The following is a 23,923-nucleotide window of genomic DNA, read 5'->3' as shown; positions in this document are numbered from 1 at the left end:
AAATAGACACTGCAGGTTGGTGGGACCAGTAACTGCACATCAGCGATATACAGCTCCAGGACCAGGGACACCTGCAGAAGGTACAGAGAGAACAGAGAGAGAGGGAGAGAGCACAAACTAGGGGAGAGAGAGAGCACAAGGTTAGTAACATTCAATGGTGGAATATACATGAGGTGGGAGGAGAGAAGAGAGGGGAGGGGAAGGGAGGGGGAGGGGGGGTAGGGTAGGGGAGCTCAGTGCACCGATGGTCCTCGAGCAGTCTAGGCCTATAGCAGCATAACTAAGGGATGGTTCAGGGTTGCCTGAAGCCAGCCCTAACTATATGCTTTGTCAAAGAGGAAGGTTTTAAGTCTAGCCTTAAAAGTATAGAGAGTGTCTGCCTCCTGAACCCAGGCTGGGAGCTGGTTCCATAAGAAAGGAGCTTGATAACTAAAGGCTCTGCCTCCCAGTCTGCTTTTGGAAACTCTGGGAACCACAAGTAGACCTGCACTCTGAGACCGAAGTGGTCTATTGGGATAATATGGTACTATGAGGTCTTTCAGGTATGAAGGAGCTTGATTATGAAGGGATTTGTATGTGAGAAGAAGGATTTTAAATTCTATTCTATATTTTACAGGGAGCCAATGAAGAGAAGCCAATATAGGAGAAATATGATCTCTCTTGCTAGTTCCTGTCAGGACTCTGGCTGCGGCATTCTGGATTAATTGGAGGCTTTTTATGGAGATATTGGGACATCCAGATAGTAATGAGTTACAGTAATCTAGCCTTGAGGTAACAAATGCATGGACTAGTTTTTCTGCATCATTTTGAGACAGGATGTTCCTAATTTTGGAAATGTTGCGCAGGTGAAAGAAAAAAGTTACTGGTCATCCAGGCCTTTATGTCAGTTAGACAGGCTTGAAGTCTGGTTAACTGGTTTGTGTTAACAGGTTTAATAGATAGATATAACTGAGTGTCATCTGCATAGCAGTGGTAATTAATAGAGTGCTTCCTAATGACATTGCCTAAAGGAAGCATGTACAGGGTGAACAGAATCGGTCCTAGCACGGAGCCTTGTGGATAACTAACTTAGGTTCGTGTGGAAGGTTCATCATGGACATGAACAAACTGGAATCTGTCCGATAAGTAGGATTGGAACCATTTTAACGCTGTTCCTCTGATACCAATCACATGCTCCAGTCTCTGTAATAAGATGTTGTGGTCAATGGTGTCGAATGCTGCACTAAGGTCTAGGAGGACAAGTATTGAAACAAGTCCATTATCTGAGGCTAAGAGAAGATCGTTGGTAACTTTCAACAGTGCTGTTTCTGTACTATGATGTGCTCTAAATCCTGATTGAAAATCTTCAAATAGTTCATTCCTGTGTAAGTGGTCTGATAGCTGCTTAGCAACAGCTTTTTCTAGGATTTTAGAAATAAATGGCAGGTTGGATATTGGTCTATAATTAGCCAAGACTCCTGTATCAAGACTAGGCTTTTTGAGTAAAGGTTTGATTACTGCAGTCTTAAAGGCCTGTGGTACGTAGCCTGATACTAGAGATAAGGTGGTACATCACAGGTGGTACCACAGGTCCAGGAGGTTCCTCCTCATATTCAGGAACTGCAGAACTCTGCTTATTAGTCTTCCTAATTCTTCTCAAGTTTTGGGTTTTGCTAGTGATCTTGTCACTATTGGTAGCATAAGCAGCCCAATCAAGTCCCAATGAAGTGCAAAGGTTAATCCAGTGTCAAGAGCATGGAGGAGATACCAGGAGACCAGCCATTACACCAGAAAAGCTGGACAGGACCAAAGAAAGGCAACAGCAGGAGGAACAGGAGGAGAGCCCTACAAAATTACATCCAGCAGGCTGCTGGTGTACATGATTCTGACCAAACTGTCAGAAACACATTACACATTACATGAGGGTGCCACAAGGGTCCAACTGGGATGAAATCCTCAGTGTGACTGCTGCAGTGGCCCTGGGTCCCCCCTGCCCCTCGCTGTGTAGGCAGTTTCTAAGTGACAAAGGCATTATGCCATTGACTGGCCCTCCCATTCCCCTAAATCCATCTGAGCACCCGAGACTGTCCAGGAGCTCACAGATGCCCTGGTCCAGGTGAGGGAGCTGATCCCCCAGGACACCACCCACAGACTTATCAGGATTATGCAGACGTTGTTGGGAGTGCATACAGACACTTGTTTTTGTTGTTATAGGTTGATCTATGTATGTATTTAACCCATACTGCATAGGCCAGTATTTTCCCATTTCTTGTGTGTGTGTGTGTGTGTCCTCTCTGAATGCTACAATCAGTAAGTGGAGCTGTTATTTGAGGAACCTATAAAGATAAGAAGCACACACCATTTCCTCCTCATTATGTCTGTCTCTTCACTCTCTCCTAGTGTTCTTTTACTCAACACTGAAACTAAAAAGTATTACACATTTCTGAGCTTTATCAGATGGAGCTGGGTCTTACACACTGTGAACTGTGTCATTGGCACATTTGTTTTCATTTTTCTGTTTTTCTGTGGTTAAATCCATAAGTGGTGACATTAGTTGAGCATTGAACCATGTAGCAATGAGGATATCAAAAAATTAGAGTAACATGAGGTAATACAAATTAAAATCCTCAACATTCCTCCCTTAGCTAATGGTTAGTCCCTGTAAATCTGTTCCAATTTCCTGCTGCTCTTCCTCTGTTCAGATTCTGTCTGCAGCCCCTTAAATCTCCTCCAATCCCTTTAGCTTCCTCAGGCAACAAACAGAGGTCATGCTGAGCAGTTTAAATAATTTCATGTGTTGCATGGGAGAGGAAAGAACAGCAGGAGCTGTTTCACTGGGTCTTAAAGAAGTTGTCTGTCCAGTCAGAACACACAAATTAAACTATTTGTTAACCTATTCTTGGCTTGGCTGGATAGCAAAGGAGAGATTACACTCTGAATTCTGCAGGATGAAACTAAGAAACTTGGATTTCCATCCTCTTGATTCCTTTCCCACTTTTTCACTGCACAATAGAGCTACTTGTTATTTTTCTGATTACAGAGAAAAACATATAACCTATTTCACATTTCAGATGTCTGTGAGTTTCAGTTCTATTAAAAAGACAAAGTTGTAATCAGCCCTTCAGGATCATCTATTTTAACTTAATTTACTCTTGATTATCATCTCTGTCCTCCTGTTAATTATAAAACTGTGAGCTGTGACAGCCAACAGACAGCAGAACAACAGCTTATGTGTTTGTTTAAGATAAGAGAGCAGCTGATAATCAACTCAGACTTCATCAATAAACTATGGAGATAAGAGACCTGGGGAGAACAGCTCCCACTGGAAATACCTACAGATAGAGTTTGAAGGTAAGAAGAGCCTGTTTGAAAAATTAATAAATGTGTTTGATGTATTTTTTGCTAATTGAATTGGGTTTATTTTATACAAGAGTTTACTTTCTGTTTCATATTTGTCTTCCCAGAGAAAATGTGTTCTTCAGAGACAGAATCATTCCTTTGTTTTTCAAAAGAAAAACACAAAACTCATGCGACAACAGACCTTTAATAAAAAGGTCTTCTATTATAAATCAATTGACACTCCATGACAAATTCATAAAAACATTTTCATAAAAATCTTATGTACAACTTCCTTCAGACATCTTAGACACACAGAAAACCTTCCACTGCAGTTTCAAAAAAAAAAAAAAAGTTTCAAGAAACAGTTTGAAAAGAGTTTCACCATTTTGGTCACTGGTAAACTGCCGATCAGCTTTAAAGGTTTTAGAGAAACACTGAGACTGAGAATCAATGTGCAAACTGGGAAACACTTGTAATCAGCTTTTTGCGAGTCATGTTTTTCATTTCAAAGTCAAGTCATTTCAGTCAAAGTCAACACTGTAATATTTACTGACATTCAGTGTTGAATCCTAAATTGTTAAAACATTTCAGTGGAGTCAACTGTATTTTTTAAGAGTCACACTAATTTCTAAATATTTCTGAGACAAAAAGAGGTCCATTGGAAAAAAGTGGAATTTGTCCAAATCCACTGGCTGAATCATTGTCTTTGTTTACGGAACTCTTGAGGAAAAAAAAAAGTCTCTTGGTTTAAGTACAATCGGTCACCACACATTGCAGAGGCTCATCCTTTGGAAGTGTTGGAGTCTGAAGAGGATGCAGCTTTTTAGTGCAGAAGAACTCCAAATGTCCCCATAAGCATCTTAGAAGATCGCCATAAACTCCCAAATTTAAAATCCAGTCTTCATGTGTGGAGACAACTCCTGACTTCTGGTTCCAATAACACTGTACTCCTCTTGTACTATTGCATTCAGACAAAATCATATAAATACTTCTTAAATGCACTGACTGGTAAAGTCCAGCAGTGATTTAAACACACAGGAGGAGGAGCAGAGGAAGCAGCAGCATCACACACTGGAAGCAGCTGATCTGAACCATCCTGTCTGCTGATGAACGATACCAACGCACCTCATCCGAGTCATCTGGAAAGCAGAGCAAGATCAAGAAAAAATATGCAATGACTTCAACAACTCAACTGTATTACTAATATCTGCCTCAATTTGTCTTCTTTGTGATATTTTGTGTATTGATACACTTTTGTAATCACCATTTTACTGTGTATGTAATATTTAATGTAGTATTTACAACCACATTACTCCTGTTCTCAGATCTCTGCACTGGCTTCCTGTCACTCAGAGAATAGACTTTAAAACAGCACTGCTTGTGTATAAGTCTCTTCATGGCTCAGCGCCACAGTACATCTCTGACATGCTGGTGTCATATGAACCATCTTGGACTCTGAGAACATCAGGAACAGGCCTTCTGCTCGTGCCCAGAGTCAGGAATAAAGAGGGAGAAGCAGCGTTTCAGTTTTATGCAGTAGTAGTAAATGCAATAGTCTTCCTGATGATGTTAGACAAGCCTCATCTCTCACAATGTTTAAGTCCAAGCTAAAAACATATATTTTTAGTGCAGCATGTGACAACTGAAAGTGTTTTATCTACACTCATTCTCTTTTAATGTCATTTTAAGTTAATTTCTATTCTGTTTTACTGTTTTGTTTTTTTTTGGCCTATATACTTTTAATTTGTCTTTTATTTCTGTACAGCACTTTGAATTACTTTGTATATGAATTATGTTATACAAATAAACTTGCCTTGCCTAATACTTTGGGTTTACATGCATCATTTTGTATACTGGCAGATGCTCATGTGCTTTCTTGGACACACTGTGCATCTGTTCTTGTGCTTTCATCCAGCCATCCATTATCTATACCCACTTATTCCTTAACCAGGGTCACATGGATCTGCTGGAGCCTATCCCAGCTCTCTTTGGGTGAAAGGCAGGGGTACATCCTGGACAGGTCACCAGTCCATCACAGGGCCACATAGAGACAAACAACCTCACACACTCACACTCACACCAGTGGGCAATTTAGAGTCACTAATCAACCTGACATACATGTTTTTGGACTGTGGAAGGAAACCAGAGTACCTGGAGAAAACCCACACAAGCACAGGGAGAAAATGCAAACATTTACATTGAAATAGTTTAATGTAAAGGCACTCTACATCATTGTTGGGGAGACTTTGTCTTGGAGTTAATGGTCGTGGGAATGTTTTGCATTGTGAAAGAAATGCCTGAATAAAAGTGCAAATGAATAGGCAAGGCTTTGTGTTGAAAGTGTTCATGCACAGTGGGGAGTTTACTGTGAATGTCTGGGTAAAATGTGTGAACGACGCAGTTTATGAACAAACATCTGACTGCTGGGTGTCGACTGCCCCACCACGCCCTCAGTGAAAGCACAGAGCTCAGAGCCACACCTGAACTGCTGAAGGGGCAGCCTGGGAAAATACTGACACTTTGATGTCCAGAGGATCCTGTGCCAAACCCTATTACCAGATGATAACAATTATCTAACTGACCGTGATGCATAAAGTTTCAAATCATTGCAAAATGTACGTGTCATGTGCCAGGTGTGTCTTACCACAGTCTTTATGGAAGACGTGGGAGAAGCAGTGGAGCGTGCCATAGCCACAGCGACAGTAGGAGCATCCTTTCTGAACCCACTCACCATGTGGAATCAAACCACAGCTCCTACAGAGAGAAGGACAGGATGTGATTTACAAACATGAAAACCCAGGAAAATCATGAAAAGTTATTTACTGAACAGACTGTTCATTTTGAGGTTTGAAATTTTATTCACCCTGTGCAATATATTTAGACTCCACCACTCACACAGCCCTGTGTTCCTACTGAGACCTGTCCAAATCTCCAATTCATCCACTCCACAAAGGGACAGCACAACCTTTTATGGAATTCTACGTAGACCACAGCAGACTATGCTGAGGATTATTTATTTTTCAAGCTATTTGCTTTTCTCAGTTTTTTATTGTGTAAGTTAACTGAACCAGTAAAGCTTCATATTGCACATATAGAATATGAGTAGGCTGAAAAATATGGATCTCATATAATCTACAAAACTGAATGGGAAAAGGTTGTTTTAAAGGTTTAATATTAATATAATATTGTGTTTAGCGTTTTGTGGAAAAGGGAAATTTTACTGTGTTCTGAATGTTACAGCTACTGTGTGGAGCAATAGAACTGCAAGTCATGCAAAAGTTGCTAAAGACCAAAGGCAGCCTTTGAGATGTATGCAGCTCCAGGTTCCCATCATGCATTGAGTGGTGTAAATTAGATTAGCCCTGTTTTTTTTTTTTTGTTTGTTTGTTTGTTTTTGCCTGGATTTCTTATGATTTGGAAAATTGCTACAGACAGTTCCCATTGTTCCATGAAAACAAGTAACAACCAGTTGGCATACTTTTGACTGCCATAGACAGTAAGCTGCACTGATTCCAGCTGTGTGTGTGCAACATCTGTGGTTTGGCTTTGAGAAGAAAAGCGTTTTGTTTATTCCCACTAAAACTCAACTCGAATAAAAAGCCCCCTGATGTCTTTTCATTTCTGAGTTATTGTGAACAGTCATGGAGTTAATGGTTGAACTAAACGATGCAGCGTTATTGTGTTGCTTTCTTGCGTTTTACCTGATGCGTTGGTCATACTCGCAGCTCCTTCCTGTGAAGAACGGAGGACAAGCACAGAAGCTACCCAGGATGCACGTTCCTCCGTTTTTACAACAGCTACGACTCTGCTCAGCACCTACGAGAAAAACATACATTAGATTTGCAACAGTCCTCCAACAGTCTGCATCAATTTCTTCCAAACAGACCATGGCACTTAGACAAACAGCTGAAATATGAATCACTATTTCACAGTTTAAAGAATTTCCCGTAATCTGCTTCTCAGTGGCTGCAGGGTCTAAACTTGAAATTTCAAAGCATATTGGCTTTTCCATTTCTTCCACAATTCAGAAACAAGCTCTGATTTTATTGAATGAACTCCATTTCCTAGATTTTACATTGAACCAACAGCAGCAGATATATATACAGATACCTCCCTTCTCAGCTGTGACATCCTCTTGCAGGTTCACATTTCCTATCACATTTTGTTTTTCTGCTTCTATTTGAGTTGTTTGATTCACTCAGTTCCAAGTTATTTTCCGTGTGTTTCTCTCTGTGTATTCCAGTTGCCTTTTGATTTTTCATTGCTTTACTCTCGATGTCATTTAGGTTGGATGTTTTTTATATGATCTACAGGGGTTTTATCTTGTTGAGAGGTTTTCAAGTTGCAGCAGGGCCCTTCAGGTTGCAGCCTCTCCCTCCCTGAATCTGTATCTGTGAGATAAACCAGAGTCTCCATCTGGCAACACATTCTTGTCATTCACTGCTTCGCATCAGCAGACAAACGCTGAGAGTAGGAACAAACATTGGACTATAACAGAAAAACACTAAAACTAAACTGACAACGGCCTCAAAACATTTTTTACATCTGTCTGTCACAAATCTTTTATTTTAGGAAGTGTAAGCTCTTGAAGAAAGTAAAAAAATTACCAATTTAACATTTTTTGTAACATTTTTAAGCACTTGTAGCAAAATGTTTTGTCTTATTTGAAGCATTCTATGTGGACTTACTGCCAGTAAGGCCGATGAAGGGCAGGACAGCGCTGGCATCACGGTGTTTACGGTCCCCACTGTTTGGGGAGGTCAGCTGGGTAAACTGACCCAGGAAGTCCTGGGAAGGCTGCTGGGATTTCACCACTGAAGGAGGAGGAGAAGAGGAGTAGGAAGAAGAGGTCTGGCCTCTGTTGCACTCATCTCCCTCACACCCTGAAAAGTAAAAGCAGCAAAATCAGATTTGCATCGTGTGATGACACATGCTCATCACCAAAATGGACTGTGAGGAAGAAACTGGGTGGAGGAGAAGAGGTGGAGTATGAAAACTCCACCCACTAACATTATGGACAGGAGAAACCTGATGTCAGTGAAAAAAAAGCAGCTCTTCTCCTCGCCCCTCTCCCAGCCTCACGTGCGTGTTCCACCCCTTTCTGTTTTCCTGGCCCAACAGTTGTGCAGATTTCTGCTTATTTTGCCTGGTCCAACAGTGATGAGTGGATACCTTTTCTATTCAGATTTTATACTTTAATGCATATTTAAATATATATACACCACCTGCAGCAAAAATGTGTATTATAGGCTACATGACAAGGAGCTAAAACATATTAGCATGGTTCTGTAAACTGAATTTCTGCAATTTCCTGTACATGTTAATCATCTCACACTTAAAGCAAAAATCAGACGTAAACCCAGTGTAGCATACATAACTGTGATAAGATTTGGATTATGTTTAAACTGGAGGATGTGCTACAGACACACTGTTTCTAGTTGCATGAATGTTTGTTTGGAGTGTGATGAACTGACCTGAAGCAGGCAAAGGGGCAGCAAAGTGGAGACCAACCACAGCACAGAGCAAAATCCTGCAAACATGCAAACAATCAAGAAAAGTCGTAAGTGATCAAGCTGTTAATTCAAACTATGTGCAACACGTTGTGAACGAAAACGTCCTTTTTCTCGGTTACTTTCCGTCTTCACTCACCTGAGCAGCTGTGCCCAACTCATTTCCCAGAGAGACTGGGGAAAAAAACTTCACAGTGGGAAAAAAATTAAGAAAAAGAAAATAAACAATTTTTTAAATGTAAATGCTCTAGAGAAATAAACGCCAAAACGATCCCCAGACAAACAATGCTCCAACAAATATTTCCAAAACTCTCTGCCTGGTATTCCCAAATGTCAGAGGAAAGTCAACTCGTCCATAAATCCACTCTGGCCTGAAGGTTAGAAAAATCCAGCTTCTTCGTTAACGAGATTTAAAAAAGAGCTCCGGGCAGGTTAAGCAGCAGCTCTGAGGGACTCGGCGGCCTGTGCTCTCCAGGTGACTCTCAGTCGGGGGGAGGGGCTCCGCGGCCTGTCCAATCAACAGGCACGGGCCGCAAAACAAAGCAAAAAAATAAATAAAATAAATAATGTCGTTTACTGTGAAAGCTGCCCTTTTCAAGTCTCTGTGATTTCACTGGATTAATGGTATTTCTAAAACAGTGAATACAAAGACATAATACACAATAGAAGAACTCATTCATTCATAATTTTCTATTCTTCTCTCTTATGTTCTCCATCTCATCCCCAGCCCTCTGTCTGTCTTCATACACATGTAGATGAAGCTCTCTCACCCAACCTAGCCCACCTTCACATGCTAACGAACCTGCTGCTGAGGAAACAACAGCAGCGACTTGTCCAGGTTTCTACATTCATCCCATCTCCCAGCCCTGAACAGTGAGATCTGACAGTCCTTCCGATTTTGTAGGATATGAAATTTGCTAAAAGACTGTTTGAAGAGTGCAGATCTACTTGTGGTTCCCAGAGTTTCCAAAAGCAGACTGGGAGGCAGAGCCTTTAGCTATCAAGCTCCTCTCCTGTGGAACCAGCTCCCAGTCCAGGTTCAGGAGGCAGACACTCTCTGTACTTTTAAGGCTAGACTTAAAACCTTCTTTGACAAAGTGTATAGTTAGGGCTGGCTTCAGGTAACCCTGAACCATCCCTTCGTTATGCTGCTATAGGATTAGATTGCCCAAGGACCTTCGGTGCAGTGAGCTCCCCTACCCCTCCCCTCCCTTCCCTTCCCCTCTCTTCCTCTCCTCCCCCCTCACATGTGTATTCCACCATTGAATGTCACTAACCTTGCGCTCCCTCTCTCCCCTAGTTTGTGCTCTCTCCCTCTCTCTGTTCTCTCTCTGTACCTTCTGCAGGTATCCCTGGTCCTGGAGCTGTATATCGCTGATGTGCAGTTACTGGCCCCACCAACCTTCAGTGTCTATTTGTTGTTTATTGTTGTTGTCCTTTTCTCTCTCCTCTATCCACTCACCCCAACCAGTTGAGACAGATGGCTGCCCAAACTGAGCCAGGTTCTGTTGGAGGTTTTTTCTTCCGTTAAAGGGAGTTTTTCTTCTCCACTGTCCCCAAGTGCTGCTCATAGGGGATTTGTTGGGTTTTTTGTTTTTGTAAAGTGCCTTTAGATGATTTGTATTGTGATTTGGCACTATACAAATAAAATTGAATTGAAATGAATAACTCAAAATGAAATGAAAAGTCCAAATAATAAACAGACTTTTAAAACTGCCAGAGCATTTCATCATCTCTTCCATCAGAGTATATTTAAACATGACCCTGTTCTAAATGGTAGAGAAAACTGATCTGCAAGTATATTTTTATATCTGCAAGAATTTTATCCATCTTCTATTTCCTTATTTTTCAAAGTTTTCTCTATTTTTTCCATTTTATTGAGATTGTCACACAAAAGTGAGTAAATGTGCACAGGTTTGTAGAATATGTTGGTTCATCTGCTGTGAGTGTTATGTAATTGTACATGGTGAGAGGGAGGAGGGTGAGTTTTGTGACACAGGGAAGTGCAAAACTATTTCTTCTATTTTTCTATTTCTTCTTCTTCTTGGTGTTTTTTTGTGTCTTGGAATCTGGACTAAATGCCTCCCTGCCCCCATCCAGATCTCGTAATCTGTCTCTGCTTTGACCACAGTGGGACAATAAGAGGTGGAAATGGGTATTTTGTAATTTGTGCAGCATGACAATGCAGTCTGGTCTCATGGTAATACACAGCAGGAGAGTCAGCAGCAGGAGGCAAAACCTGATCTGAACACACCAGGAAATCTACAAGTGAAAGCTCACAGACTGCTACAGGACTCAAGGGGGTCACTTTACAATTTTTTTAAATACACTTTAACTGGTTTAAGCATATATATCAAGATTTTTACAAAATGCAGTTTCAGAAGAAAGAAGAAGAAGCCAAAAACCAAACATTCCTAATTTTCCACAATATTTTAAAAACTGAAGTGAAATATGTCTTTCCATTAATGCATTAGACTCCAAGATTGAATTAATTACAATGTCTTGAATCCACTATAGAAACATTTGAACATCTTAATTTTATGTGTTCAGAAACTGTGGTCGAATAAACATTCGACCACATTCCTTATTTTTTACATTTCTCCATTTTTTACACTTGGCCTTTATCTAAAGATGATCCATTTTCTGACATTTGAATCTGAGAATTCTTTTGTAGGACAAACAAATTGAAAATATATGTGTATGATTTTATTGATTTGGTATTTTACACACATTTACCAAAGCAAGTTCTACATAGACATATGTGTATTTGGGGGAAATTCAAATGAGAAAGCAAAGCTGAAAAGATTAGTGCCCTGAAGATGTGAAACAGGGAGTCAGTGACACGTCTCCCTCTGTTGGCCAATTAACAAAACACATTCAGCATAAAACTGACTGCAAGGAAGCTAAAGGTTCAGTTTAATGTTTCCAGGCTGGACTTTATTTTGCCATTACTTCTAAATATAATTCAGCGTAGATGAATAATAGACAGCTTCAATACGATGAGAGTGTTGCACTGTCTTTCTTCTGCACACAAGCAGAGATGTGATTATATGTGTTTGATTTGACGTGAGGCAAAACAAAACGGACCGCTGCAGTGCAAAGTGCTAATGTTAAGTCAGATGAACAGAAAATAAAATGTAAGGGGTGATTTATGATACCGCCTTTCTGTGAATGCTAACACAAAATGCAACTCCTGATAAATTCAAAGTTTTTACATGATGTATGTTCCGTAAAGACATCGTCAACCATTTATTTGATTTAATAAATTAACATTATTATATTATTATGTTTTATATAGATCCATGATCATCTTTAAAATAATAAAGTAAAGTTGCACATCATTAACCAAACCATTAAGGCTGATGTCTGCAATCTCCATCTAGAACAACAAACATGACATTTTCTCATTTTACACTTTCTACAGATTTTGACACATTCTTGCCTTAGTGTCTGTCATCTTGCATTTGCTATATATAATCACTGACCTGCTTTGTGTAGTTAATGGTTTTGCATTTTGTGTTATACAGTGGGTACAGAAAGTATTCAGACCCCTTTAAATTTTTCACTCTTTGTGTCATTGCAGCCATTTGCCAAAATCAAAAAAGTTCATTTTATTTCTCATTTATGTACACTCAGCACCCCATCTTGACAGAAAAAAAACAGAAATAGAAATTTTTGCAAATTTATTAAAAAAGAAAAACTGAAATATCACATGGTCATAAGTATTCAGACCCTGTGCTCAGTATTGAGTAGAAGCACCCTTTTGAGCTAGTACAGCCATGAGACTTCTTGGGAATGATGCAACAAGTTTTTCACACCTGGATTTGGGGATCCTCTGCTATTCTTCCTTGCAGATCCTCTCCAGTTCTGTCAGGTTGGATGGTGAACATTGGTGGACAGCCATTTTCAGGTCTCTCCAGAGATGCTCAATTGGGTTTAGGTCAGGACTCTGGCTGGACCAGACAAGAACGGTCACAGAGTTGTTCCGATGCCACTCCTTTGTTATTTTAGCTGTGTGCTTAGGTTCACTGTCCTGTTGAAAGGTGAGCCTTCGACGCAGTCTGAGGTCCTGAGCACTCTGGAAGAGGTTTTCTTCCAGGATATCTCTGTACTTGGCCGCATTCATCTTTCCTTCAATTGCAACCAGTTGTCCTGTCCCTGCAGCTGAAAAACACCCCCACAACATGATGCTCCCACCACCATGTTTCACTGTAGGGATTGTATTGGGCAGGTGATGAGCAGTGCCAGGTTTTCTCCACACATACCGCTTAGAATTAATGCCAAAAAGTTCAATCTTGGTCTCATCAGATCAGAGAATCTTATTTCTCAGTCTGGGAGTCCTTCATGTGTTTTTTGGCAAACTCTATGTGGGCTTTCATGTGTCTTGCACAGAGGAGAGGCTTCCGTCGGGCCACTCTGCCATAAAGTGCCGACTGGTGGAGGGCTGCAGTGATAGTTGACTTTGTGGAACTTTCTCCCATCTCCCTACTGCATCTCTGGAGCTCAGCTCTTCTCCCACGATTGCTCAGTTTGGCTGGACGGCCAGGTCTAGGAAGAGTTCTGGTCATCCCAAACTTTTTCCATTTGAGGATTATGGAAGCCACTGCACTCTTAGGAAACCTTGAGTGCTGCAGAAATTCTTTTGTAACCTTGGCCAGATCTGTGCCTTCTGTCTCTGAGCTCCTTGGGCAGTTCCTTCGACCTCATGATTCTCATTTGCTCTGACATGCACTGTGAGCTGTAAGGTCTTATATAGACAGGTGTGTGCCTTTCCTAATCAAGTCCAATCCGTTTAATTAAACACAGCTGGACTCCAATGAAGGAGCAGAACCATCTCAAGGAGGATCAGAAGAAATGGACAGCATGCGAGTTAAATATGAGTGTCACTGCAAAGGGTCTGAATACTTATGACCATGTGATATTTCAGTTTTTCTTTTTTAATACATTTGCAAAAATTTCTACATTTCTGTTTTTTTCTGTCAAGATGGGGTGCTGAGTGTACATTAATGAGAAATAAAATGAACTTTTTTGATTTTGGCAAACGGCTGCAATGACACAAAGAGTGAAAAATTTAAAGGGGTCTGAATACTTTCCGTACCCACTGTAATAGTCTTTCCTTTCACATATCTAGATAGCTAGCTCATTTTGTACTGTGTTAGCAACTTCAAGTGCAACCCATGAGATTTGATTTTCAACAGTATGATGCTAAGGAAGGACAGCAGATGACAAAGACCAAGATGACAAAGGTCTTATTTGAAAATTTCCATATTCATGGTGCCTAGATTCCTTGGTGTCTGCATCTATACCAAACTGTGCTTTTTTACTTTAAGAAATATCTCTAATTCTTCTTTATACTTTACAAAAGAAGTCCAAGTTGTTGAATATTAAACACAGTCTTATACAGCTCTGGCTTTGTTTTCATGGATTATCCTCAGGTACTGTACTCACATTACTGCTGAGACCTCAGAGTGCTTTAAACAAGCTGACATTAAATAAAACTTCATATGGACATTAAGCATTTTACTGCATTTTCCTCTTTAGCCTAGTGAGTCAAGATTCATATGTCCACCTCCCACAATCTCTGCTCAGATCTCAGACATTTCTCTGGGACAGCAAATTGTCTAAATTCTCATAGTGTGCACTACAGCCTTCTTTGGTTTACATTGTTCGTATGTGCACATTATACTCTTTCTAAACTGATTTTTGGATGCCTGACCATTGCTGCAACTTTCCAGAAGCGCTGATACAAATTTCAGACCCACTTTGCACAGTGACTGGCCACCTGTGCAAAGAGGAGCTGAACTTCACTCTTTAGCACTGTTGTTTAATTTATTACTCAGTTTTTCACAGTAATTCTTGTTGATATGGACAGTATTGAGATTTAAAAGGCCGTCCTACCTTTCTTGGGCTTCAACATTGTTAAAAACATTAGCATACTTCACAAAAAAATCTTTGAGCTATCAGAAAAATTCAAGTTTCCTCCTCCTCCTCTTCTTCATCTTCTTCTTCAGTGTCTTCTTCCTCTGCTGCAGCATTAGTCATCTTCCAGCTGAGAGTCCATTTGCTCCTTGGCATACCGTCTTCTTCGTGCATTAGTCCCAGGTGTCTCTGAGTCCGGTGCTCCATGGAAAAACACACCTCCTCGTCCTCGTCTAGCTTCCTCCAGCGGCAAATCCTCCATGACTCTTTCCAAGGCCACCACTCCTCCTTTTCCTCTGCCTCATCTTCCTCCTCTTCATTTCCATCTCCTCCTCGGTGAGCTACCACCACCATCCACGACTGGTTCCAAGAGGAGAAGGACATGTTCAGTTTATGGAACTGCAGATGAAGCGGGACATCCGGTTTGCGTTTGACTCCTTTCCTCAGCTTCTTTTTCTCCTTTTCTTTTTCTACAACATTGTCCTCCTCTTTTTTATCCATTTCCTCATGGCTGCCATTTTCTTCTGAAATGGCTGTTACCTCATCTTCTTCATCAGTCTCCTCCTTCTCATCTGTCTCTTCTTCCTCCTCCTCTTTGGTTTTATCATCCTTTTTGTGTACTTTGGCCTTTTCATTGACTTCTTCATCCTCTTCCTCCACTTCAGTTTCCTCTTCTCTGTCCTGTTCTTTCTCCACATCATCCTCTTTTTCCTTTTCTCCCCCATCCTCTTCTATCTCAGTCCCCTCCTCTTCAACATTATCATTGTCCTCATCCTTTTCATTTACTTCATTTTTCACTGGCTTGTCTACTTTGGGCTCCTCTTTTCGTTCTTTGTCTGTTTCTTCATCAATCTCCTCCTCTTCATCTGAGTCACTGACCTCCCCCTCCTTGTCTGCGTCTTCTTCTTCCTTTTCCTCATCTACCTCGCTTTCCTTGTCCTTTTCATTTGATATTTTATCTTCCTCTTCAACTTCTTTTTTGTTCTCCTTGTTGACTTTTTTATCTTCTTCCTCCTCCTCATCTACTCCTTCATCCTTCTCCCCATTATTGTCTTCAACTTGCTCATTCTTCTTGTAAATTTCTTTGTCTTCTTTCTTATATATTTCTTTGGGACACTCCTTGTGTATTTGTTCGTACTGCTCATTTTTACCAATATCTTCCTCGTCCTCTTTCCCCACATCCTCCTCCTCCTCATCAACTCCTTCATCCCTCTCCTCTTCATCATCTACATTTACATCCTCCTCATGGTCCACTCGTTCGTCCTCCTCCTCCCCCTCTGTGTCCATCGTTTCCTCTATGTCCATCTCTTCTTCGTCCTCTGGTTCATCCTCCTCCAGTCGGCCTGATTGTTTAGGCATCCTCCACGCCTCTGACCACTCTGTGCTATTTGTGATCTTGTTCTCCAGCCGTGATGTGAGGAGCAGGTTCATGATTTTACGCCTCCTCATTAACATGTTGCTGTGCTGATACTGGGACTGCTGTGAAGCCTTGCACCACCTGTGGATATAGTTTAGCTTTTACTTTGATGAACAGTTTAAATTTGAGGAGGAAAGCTAATTTCTGACACTATCAGATGTACGTCATCATCTTCATCAGTGCTATGGTAAGTAAGTCAGAAAGTCCATTCACCAAGAAAGATCATGAGAAGCAGGGGGAGCTTGAATTCGTCAACTGAAAATATTTATTTTCCTCTTTTTCCTTCAATCCCATAATTTTATTATATGCAGAGAAAGGATTAGAATTAGCAATAAAATAAAGCAAACCTGTGACAACTGACTGGTTTGTGTTTTTAAGGTAAGGGGATTTACAGCTACTTATTTTGGGATAGTGAAGCAAAGTGTCCACTGAATAATTATTGATGCATGACATTACTTTGGAGTATTAAGCATGATGAAAGCAGCATCAATATCTGGTGCTCACTTCCCTTTCATGCACAGAATTGTGTATCACAGTTAAGAAAACAGTTAAACATTTTTTACAATTATAAAATGTTACCATGACAACATGTTTGGTTTAATTGCAGTAATTCTGATATATGGGGCAATGTACGTCAACATTATACAATATTGCTACTAAGCTCTGATGGATCTTATTCCCCTGGTCTATAGAGCTTCATTGTCATCCAAAAACTACAAAAAACAATTACTGAGCTACACTGTTGTCCTGTATGACCTGTTCCTTATTACCATCAATACTCACACACAATATTTATTGTGTCTCAACCCCACATACACCATCCTGTTGCCACCAATACTCACACCAAATGTGGATTGTGTTGTGTATTGCCACTGAGAGTGCCCCGAACATGCATGATTTACTCCACTGGGATTGGAGTTAAAAGAGTAGGGAAGGAGGGGCAGAGTAGCATAATGTTTGTTTTGGTCTTTTCATGGAATTTGTGCAACAAATATTGAACATCAACAGCCTGATTGATTAAGTGTCCATGGTGTTGTGTGCATGGTTCATACCTTCGCAAATATGTGATGAGAATATTTTTTGTGCATGGTTAGGCATGGGAAGTACAACACCAACCCACCTGATCTGCTGCCTGAATCCCCAGCAGGAGCTCCAGTTCTTCTGATATTCTTCATCTTCCTGTAGAGGAGCAACAGTGAGCAGCCAGGAGTTGGTCCAACCGGGCTGGAACACATTATTTAGTGTTAGCATCACTGCGGTGTTGGTGGTCTTCTGTGATTCAGACAATTGCCAAGAATCTTCCCAGTCTGAAGGCTCCTCCTGTATACCAATCACAACATAGATAACTGTTAACTGTAATAACAAGGGGTGTAGCATTTGGCCTCTGATCTGATGTGTAGCTTGTCTTGGCCTGTCCTGTTGGAATTTGTTTTTATAAGGCAAATAAAATAGAGAACAGTAACAGTAACAAGTATGTTGATCCCCCACCTGCTCCTCTAGTTGCTGTACTTTGTCAAATTTGTTGCTGAGGATTTGCTGGTAATCAAGCCAAATACAGTCCCAGTTCTGTTTCTGCTGTCTGAAGGCAAAGTTCATAAACTTCCAGGTACGGGCCCAAACAGGAAGAAAATATTCTTCTATTTCAGGTTTGCAAGGCAGGTGGCTTTCAAACAAAATCTCCCACTGGAACTGTTTCTCCTCTGAGCGCTCCAGCTGAGCAGGACTCTTTACCTGGAAGACAAAAGATGGGTTATTCAGTCACTTATCCCACTGTTGTCTTTCTTCTCATGAGGTCTGGTTTATCAGGATTTCATCCATTGGCTCAAATATCAACATGGATACTCCTGACTTAATCACCTTAACCTTAATCACCCTTAACCTGTGGTTATGGGTTTTCATTCCTGATTTTCATACTGAAATATGACTCTGCAAACTCTATATCTATGTCCCAGTTGAACTCTAGATGTCTGTAAGCCTTGATTGTTGTTTGGGTTGTTGAAATGCATCCCCAAATTTGGCAATTTTCCTTTTCCTTTGTGGTTTTCTACTTCTCAAGCTAAATACACCATTGATAAACTAATAAGGTTGTTGCCTAATAAGCTGTTTTTCTTGACTCATGAAAAGGTGATGATTTGGAAAGGAGAGATGATTTGTACAGAATAGCAACCCTTTAAAACTGCTCTTGGTATAATACAGTACAGTTCAACAGAAGCACAAAATTCATCCTCTAAAAAGATCATACAGTTGAATCAACCCCTTTCCGAAATAAACTGAACTCCAACTCCAAGAAGGAGGAGTTCTTTCAAAACTTTTGGATTAGACTGATTGTGTTTCAGGCTGGTGTATCTCATTAATCCTCTAAAAAGATCATACAGTTGAATCAACCCCTTTCCGAAATAAACTGAACTCCAACTCCAAGAAGGAGGAGTTCTTGCAAAACTTTTGGATTAGACTGATTGTGTTTCAGGCTGGTGTATCTCATTAATGGACGTCAGGGTGTGTTTACATCTTTCTGTACTTGTAACAGCTGGAGAACTGGCACTTGACCTGCATTGGATTAAATGTTTATTGTAGTTTTATCATAACATCAGAAGTGATGATTTTCCGGCTTTGCCAGTGAGAGGATGCAGAAGAGAGCAGAACGATATGAAGTGAAAAGGAAAAGAAGAGAGTATGCAAGAAAGACTTAAAACAACAAAACCATAGAGGGAGAAAATGAGGATGAAATGATTGTGAGGGATGAAAATGAGAACAAAAATGATCAGAACAGAAGCAGGAAGAAATGCAGAGACAAAGGGAGACAAGCCCAGCTGGACCTCATGTTGTTTTTATTCACTGACCATATAAATTCCAGTGTAGCAACGTAACATTTCATTCAGGAAACTATATTTGCCTGCTGTATCGCTGATCTAAATATGTGCAAATCCCCTGATTGTTCCATTCCATGCCACCGTGCTACAACTCCTGGCATCACTTTGCCACCCCTGTAATGTTCTGTAGATGCAGCACTGCTCTGAAAAAAACTTTATCTTATTTTATAAGGTGGGAATAACACTTTTAGCTTGTTAGTACCAGTGGAATGCCATCATGCCACGTACTGTTTAAGTGAAGCTTGTATCCAGCAATTGTATCAACCATCATATCCATTGCCTTACTGTTTCTTTGGTGCTTAAAAGCAAAATGAGCTATCATGCTTGTTCTTGACCCCACCAAGTCTGTTATTGTGCCAAATTAACTGATGTGAGCATTAGAGTTTCTATGTGTCCAGATGTCCTCATTGGGGGAAGAGGCTATGAAGAGTTGGGTGAATATGGGTGAATATGCTGGATCCCTCTGAAAACAGACCAATGTTGTGGGTTAAGTATTTAATAAGAAGCTATGTCAGTCTCAGTACCTGTTTCCAGGAATGAGTCCATTTCTCATGAAGACACATCAATTCAGCCAGTGATCCAGACCACGTTCGTTTGTATCTTCTGTTATTAGTCAACTTTATGGTTGTAAATCCTGGAATTCTGGTTTTCATCTCTTTCGTCTTCAGGTAAAGATACTTTGGAGGCTTCAGGCTCATCCAGGACTCTCTCCAATGCAGCTTAAACATATCCACGTTCACTTTGCGCTTTGGCCTGCGAGGTCCAGAAGAAGCTTTTCTCCTGGGAGAGGGCGGAGGAAGAGCAGGCTCATGTTTGATTCTGGGAGGAGGAGGGACAATTTTGAATTTAATTTTTGGCTTGGTTTCTTCTTCATTTGTGCTGTTGGTGAGCTTCTTCAAGTCTGACAACTTGTCTCCATGGGAAATAATCAAATGATAAGTCCACTTTGAGAAAAGTCTGCAGATACAAAAACATATAAAATCAGTCCATATATTGTTAGAATGAATGAATATAGTAAAACGTAACACTGGCAAGTATGCAGTATGCAGCACCATCACATTTCCTGATGTGTCATGATTTCTGCCTCAGCCCTGTTTATTTTAGCTTTTCTCCTGGTCTCCTGCCTTTCTGTATTCATCCACCTGTGCCCCTGGAATTTCACATATACTTAAAATATACTTATATATATACCTATACTTATATCTTCATGCATTCTCCACTGTTGGCTAGTTATTGCTTGTTGTTCTGAAATCATCCCCCTAGGCAGTGCTTTCACTCAGCTGGCTCCATATACTGTTTCAATACTGTGCCAGTTGAGATTAGGAAGAAAGTTCAAACTTTCTGAGATCAAATGAGGGAGCAGAAGACACATTTGACAATAACATAATTGTTACAGAAACTGTTTTGCTGTTTTTGAGGTCAGGTTTGGGTTATTTGTGCAAGGTTGTGTTATTTGTCCACTTCTCTGTAAACTGTGGTTGGGGATTAAGTCATTAGCTTGATTTGTTGTTATTTTCGCCATCACATGCTAAATTGTGATATGTGTGAGAAGAAGAAAAAAATAAATAAATAAAAACCTTACACCCACTTCTGCTCCACTCTCTGGATGCCTGCAGCCACAGGTTGGCATTATTTTCTGTATTTTTATAATAATGTTGAAGTTTTGCATAACAATTGTAATCCAAAAACAATTAAAACATAATGTTTTCTCACAGTTTGACACTCTTTTCTTTCCATTCAGCCTCCTGTTTGCACTGGGCTGCAATGTTCTGAGCTCTCTTCTCCCACTGGTCTCTCAGCGGTGCATTGCTGAACGTCCTCTCCTGTTTGTTTGACAGCATCCTGAGGTACACAAACAAATAGCAAATAGCAACAAACATTTCACTAACAATATTTCTCCAGTGTAAATTACATTTCTCCTGTCTGTATGTGATGTGTTCAAGAGTTGGTGAAGAATCTCCAGACATTTACTGCCTCTGTCTCCTCAGATCCTCTATGTGAACCCTGGGCTAAAGACTTACACTATATCAGAAGAGCTTTGAGACAAGGCCCATGCACAGGTTCATTCTTGTTCTACTAACACTCGTTATCGACTTATACAGTATACAGTGGGACATGCAGGGGCATGTTTACATAAGTCACAGGTCCATCTCAGGGTTAATTCTAGAAATATGAGTATGATGCTACTACTGCAACTATTTTAAGATATGGATAAGTGTTTGGTACATGCGTATATGTGAGACGCAAATTTTGCTAAGTGTCAGGTATCATTTGAAAGATGTTAGTGATAATAGAAATCTAAGTCTCGTTAGAAGACTGAAAACCCAAATTTTTAATGAAGAAATGTCAGACCATCCTTCAATACATCAACAAACTTGTTCCTGATAAGATGCTGTATCTCATTATCATGATAAATATGACTGTGTCTATAGGCAGTAGGTTTTAAGTCCAAGTAAGGTAACTGTCAGAGAGATAATGTGAAACTAATAGAAACTGATCTAAAGTTTATGGAGGATATGGAAAAGACATCTATTATTGTTATTGTTAATTATTACTATTACCGTTATATAGTTGTTTTAGTCAGTGTCCATATTAGACAGGTGAAAAGTCTCTGGGACTCTGTGTGAAATCAGATTTTAATTTTGGTCACAGACTCTAATATAGACAGTGGACACTGGTACTTAGCAGTGTCTGTGTTGATAAATGAAGTTGACTTGGACAAATGAAATTGAGTTTAAAATTAGGAAATGAGATCAGGCCTCCTTCACCACCTCCCTGCACATTATGTTATTAGGAAAGCCCCAAGTGAAAACTGCTGAGAATCAAATAACAGTGACCTCAAGTGTTTACAGCTGTAGATATGAACTTTATCTGACAGAAATTACTTGCAGTGCAATATCCACTTTCATTTTATCTACATCAAAGTAAAACTACAATATTTCCCTAACCACAGGGATGTGTTCTATCGCCTGTTCTGTTTATTCTCTTCACTAAGTTAATTTATACATATTTCAAATTATTTAAATATGCTGACGATATGGCTCTAGTTGGTCTCTTGCATCAAAACAATCCTTCAGTCGAGGGGGTCTATTTAGACCACACAAAGGCTCTCCAAAGCAGGTGTAACACAAGCCAGCTTCAAATAAATGTAGCCAAAACAAAGGAATTAGTTATTTGTTCCAACGGTACAAACCTACAGCCTGTCACACTGGTTTGAGTGTAGAGATTGTCAGTCGCTTTAAGTATCTTGGTATCTTGGTAAGTATCTTACTAGACTCTCAACTCAACTTGCAGAGCAACACTGAGTCAAAAAATGCTCTCAGCGGATGTATCTCCTGAGAAAGCTTGGCAGTCTCAGGGTCTGTCCATAGATTCTGGAGGTGGTCTACAAACCACAACCTGACCACAGGAGTCTGAATGGGAACCTTGCCCTTTGTACACCCACCATCTACCCCCTAAATTCAGAAAAATCATCTGTGGGAAATTAGGGTTGAATAAAGCCTGGGAATGGGCTAAAACAAATGTAGTCTCATCTCCTGGGAAAAAATGTTTTAAAATATATAGATGATTCAGCAAGGTAATTCTACATCTTTCAGTGGATTTTTTTTCAATTGTGACAGTTCCCCCTCCTTCCAGTCTTTGTGCTAAACTAGGATGTCCGAGGGTAGGAAGTCAGCTAGCAAGTTTATTTTCCAAAATTGAAGAAATCCTATCATAAAAGCAGCAATATTAAAGTAAGTATGTTTATCATATGTCCAGCTGAGAGATTCATCATTGTTCAGCTCAGTTTAACTTGCTCACTTGTTGCTCATTTGTAGCCCATTGGCTTGGTAGGCTTGACTAAACTTTATATCACAGAACTTCTTGTTCTATTATTTTTGTTCTCTTTTGTTTTTCTTGTGTACTGAAATATCATTACATGAACTGTTACATTCTCTGGAGAGCTCAAGCACTGTCACATGGCAACCAAAAATTGTGTTAAGACACCACAGGTGAAAGTGTTTTGACACACATTATATGCCACTGTGCCTGGGGCCGTTAAAAGGGCTTTGAGCAGCTCAGCCATGTGTCTTGCACATTGTAGTAGTTGCTCTAGACTAGTAGCCTTGCCCTCGGTACAAGGACTGCTAATCTAGTTTCTACATGATTAAAAAACAGTTTTAAAATATTATATTTAAACCACCGTTTACAAATTCATGTACAGTAAATTGCAATAAAAAATAGTAAATCAGTCCTTACCTGATGTCTTTCTGTCTTTCTCACAGTCTGTGTTTATTTCCCCTGCTGTATCTGTACTATAACAGTATATGTTAAAGTGAACTACAATTAAAGTCCAATATCTGTCTGTCTTTCACCGGACCTGTCTATCTTTAACCTTAACAGTTACACTAGTACCTGTCTGTCTCTCAGCCTGTCTCTTTCTCTCTGTGTGTGACTGTCCATAGTGTGTTTCAGCTTACGCCCAGTCTGTCCTGTATATCGGCTCAGTGGAGAGCAGGTTACCCTCCTTGCTATTTTTACATTATATGTTAACAGATACAGAGCTGCAGCTCTAAATTTAGTGTTAGTGTCTGGGTGAGGCAGTGCCACACACAGTGAGAGTAGCAGGGAAATTACTCAAATTCAAATTACAGGGGAGTGGGTAAGCGTGACTTATCAGTTGAGAAAGAACAAGAATGTGGAGCCAATTTTACAGGAACGATATTTAAAGACTGTAAACTATATTTTTGGAGAAGAGAGGTCCTCTTACAGTCTATCCAAAAATTGATATGTAATAACTGGCAATAACTGGCAATCTGCTCACTGAAAGAACAGCAAAAAATGCCTGCTGACACAAGAACAATAAGTGTCCATGTGGTGGCTTTTGAGATGTACCTGCTTTTATCTTT

The 23,923-nt window shown here is 40.2% G+C and overlaps 2 protein-coding genes across 4 annotated transcripts; both read right to left on the bottom strand.

Annotated features, from left to right (window-relative positions):
- Positions 1-3,507: 3,507 nt before the first annotated feature.
- Positions 3,508-9,838, bottom strand: LOC113124699 (teratocarcinoma-derived growth factor 1-like). 2 transcript variants are annotated; one of them, XM_026297767.2, is made up of 6 exons: positions 8,968-9,838; positions 8,793-8,848; positions 8,007-8,201; positions 7,020-7,134; positions 5,963-6,072; positions 3,508-4,457 (listed from the first exon to the last, which is right to left on the bottom strand). In XM_026297767.2, exons 1-6 carry the CDS (start codon positions 8,988-8,990, stop codon positions 4,345-4,347), a joined length of 612 nt encoding a protein of 203 aa, XP_026153552.1. In that variant the 5' UTR covers positions 8,991-9,838; the 3' UTR covers positions 3,508-4,344. The 2 variants fall into 2 exon arrangements, with proteins under 2 accessions (XP_026153552.1, XP_026153553.1); XM_026297768.2 differs by having other exon boundaries at positions 3,508-4,276.
- Positions 9,839-13,820: 3,982 nt separating this feature from the next.
- LOC113124178 (golgin subfamily A member 6-like protein 22) lies at positions 13,821-23,502 on the bottom strand. 2 transcript variants are annotated; one of them, XM_026296675.1, is made up of 6 exons: positions 23,274-23,502; positions 20,748-20,876; positions 19,559-19,991; positions 17,653-17,895; positions 17,285-17,484; positions 13,821-16,245 (listed from the first exon to the last, which is right to left on the bottom strand). In XM_026296675.1, the coding sequence occupies exons 2-6, from the start codon at positions 20,873-20,875 to the stop codon at positions 14,799-14,801; spliced, it is 2,451 nt and encodes an 816-aa protein (XP_026152460.1). In that variant the 5' UTR covers position 20,876; positions 23,274-23,502; the 3' UTR covers positions 13,821-14,798. The 2 variants fall into 2 exon arrangements, with proteins under 2 accessions (XP_026152460.1, XP_026152461.1); XM_026296676.1 differs by having other exon boundaries at positions 17,285-17,388.
- Between the last annotated feature and the right edge of the window lie 421 nt (positions 23,503-23,923).

This window comes from Mastacembelus armatus, chromosome 12, assembly GCF_900324485.2.
Source record: "Mastacembelus armatus chromosome 12, fMasArm1.2, whole genome shotgun sequence".
NCBI lineage: Eukaryota > Metazoa > Chordata > Actinopteri > Synbranchiformes > Mastacembelidae > Mastacembelus > Mastacembelus armatus.
Note: the sequence above shows the minus strand (reverse complement) of the source record. Positions and strands in the feature narration are given on the sequence as shown.

What these genes read in the sequence shown, in the direction of transcription:
- LOC113124178 (XM_026296675.1), bottom strand. Translation starts at nt 20,875, where the DNA reads ATGCTGTCAAACAAACAGGAGAGGACGTTCAGCAATGCACCGCTGAGA. An exon ending in GGACTCATTCCTGGAAACAG is followed by an intron (nt 17,896 to 19,558) that starts GTACTGAGACTG and finishes TTTGTCTTCCAG; the next exon opens with GTAAAGAGTCCTGCTCAGCT. An exon ending in TACAGCAACTAGAGGAGCAG is followed by an intron (nt 17,485 to 17,652) that starts GTGGGGGATCAA and finishes ATTGGTATACAG; the next exon opens with GAGGAGCCTTCAGACTGGGA.
- LOC113124699 (XM_026297767.2), bottom strand. Translation starts at nt 8,990, where the DNA reads ATGAGTTGGGCACAGCTGCTCAG. An exon ending in AGTTGGGCACAGCTGCTCAG is followed by an intron (nt 8,849 to 8,967) that starts GTGAGTGAAGAC and finishes GCATGTTTGCAG; the next exon opens with GATTTTGCTCTGTGCTGTGG. An exon ending in GAGTATGACCAACGCATCAG is followed by an intron (nt 6,073 to 7,019) that starts GTAAAACGCAAG and finishes TTCTCTCTGTAG; the next exon opens with GAGCTGTGGTTTGATTCCAC.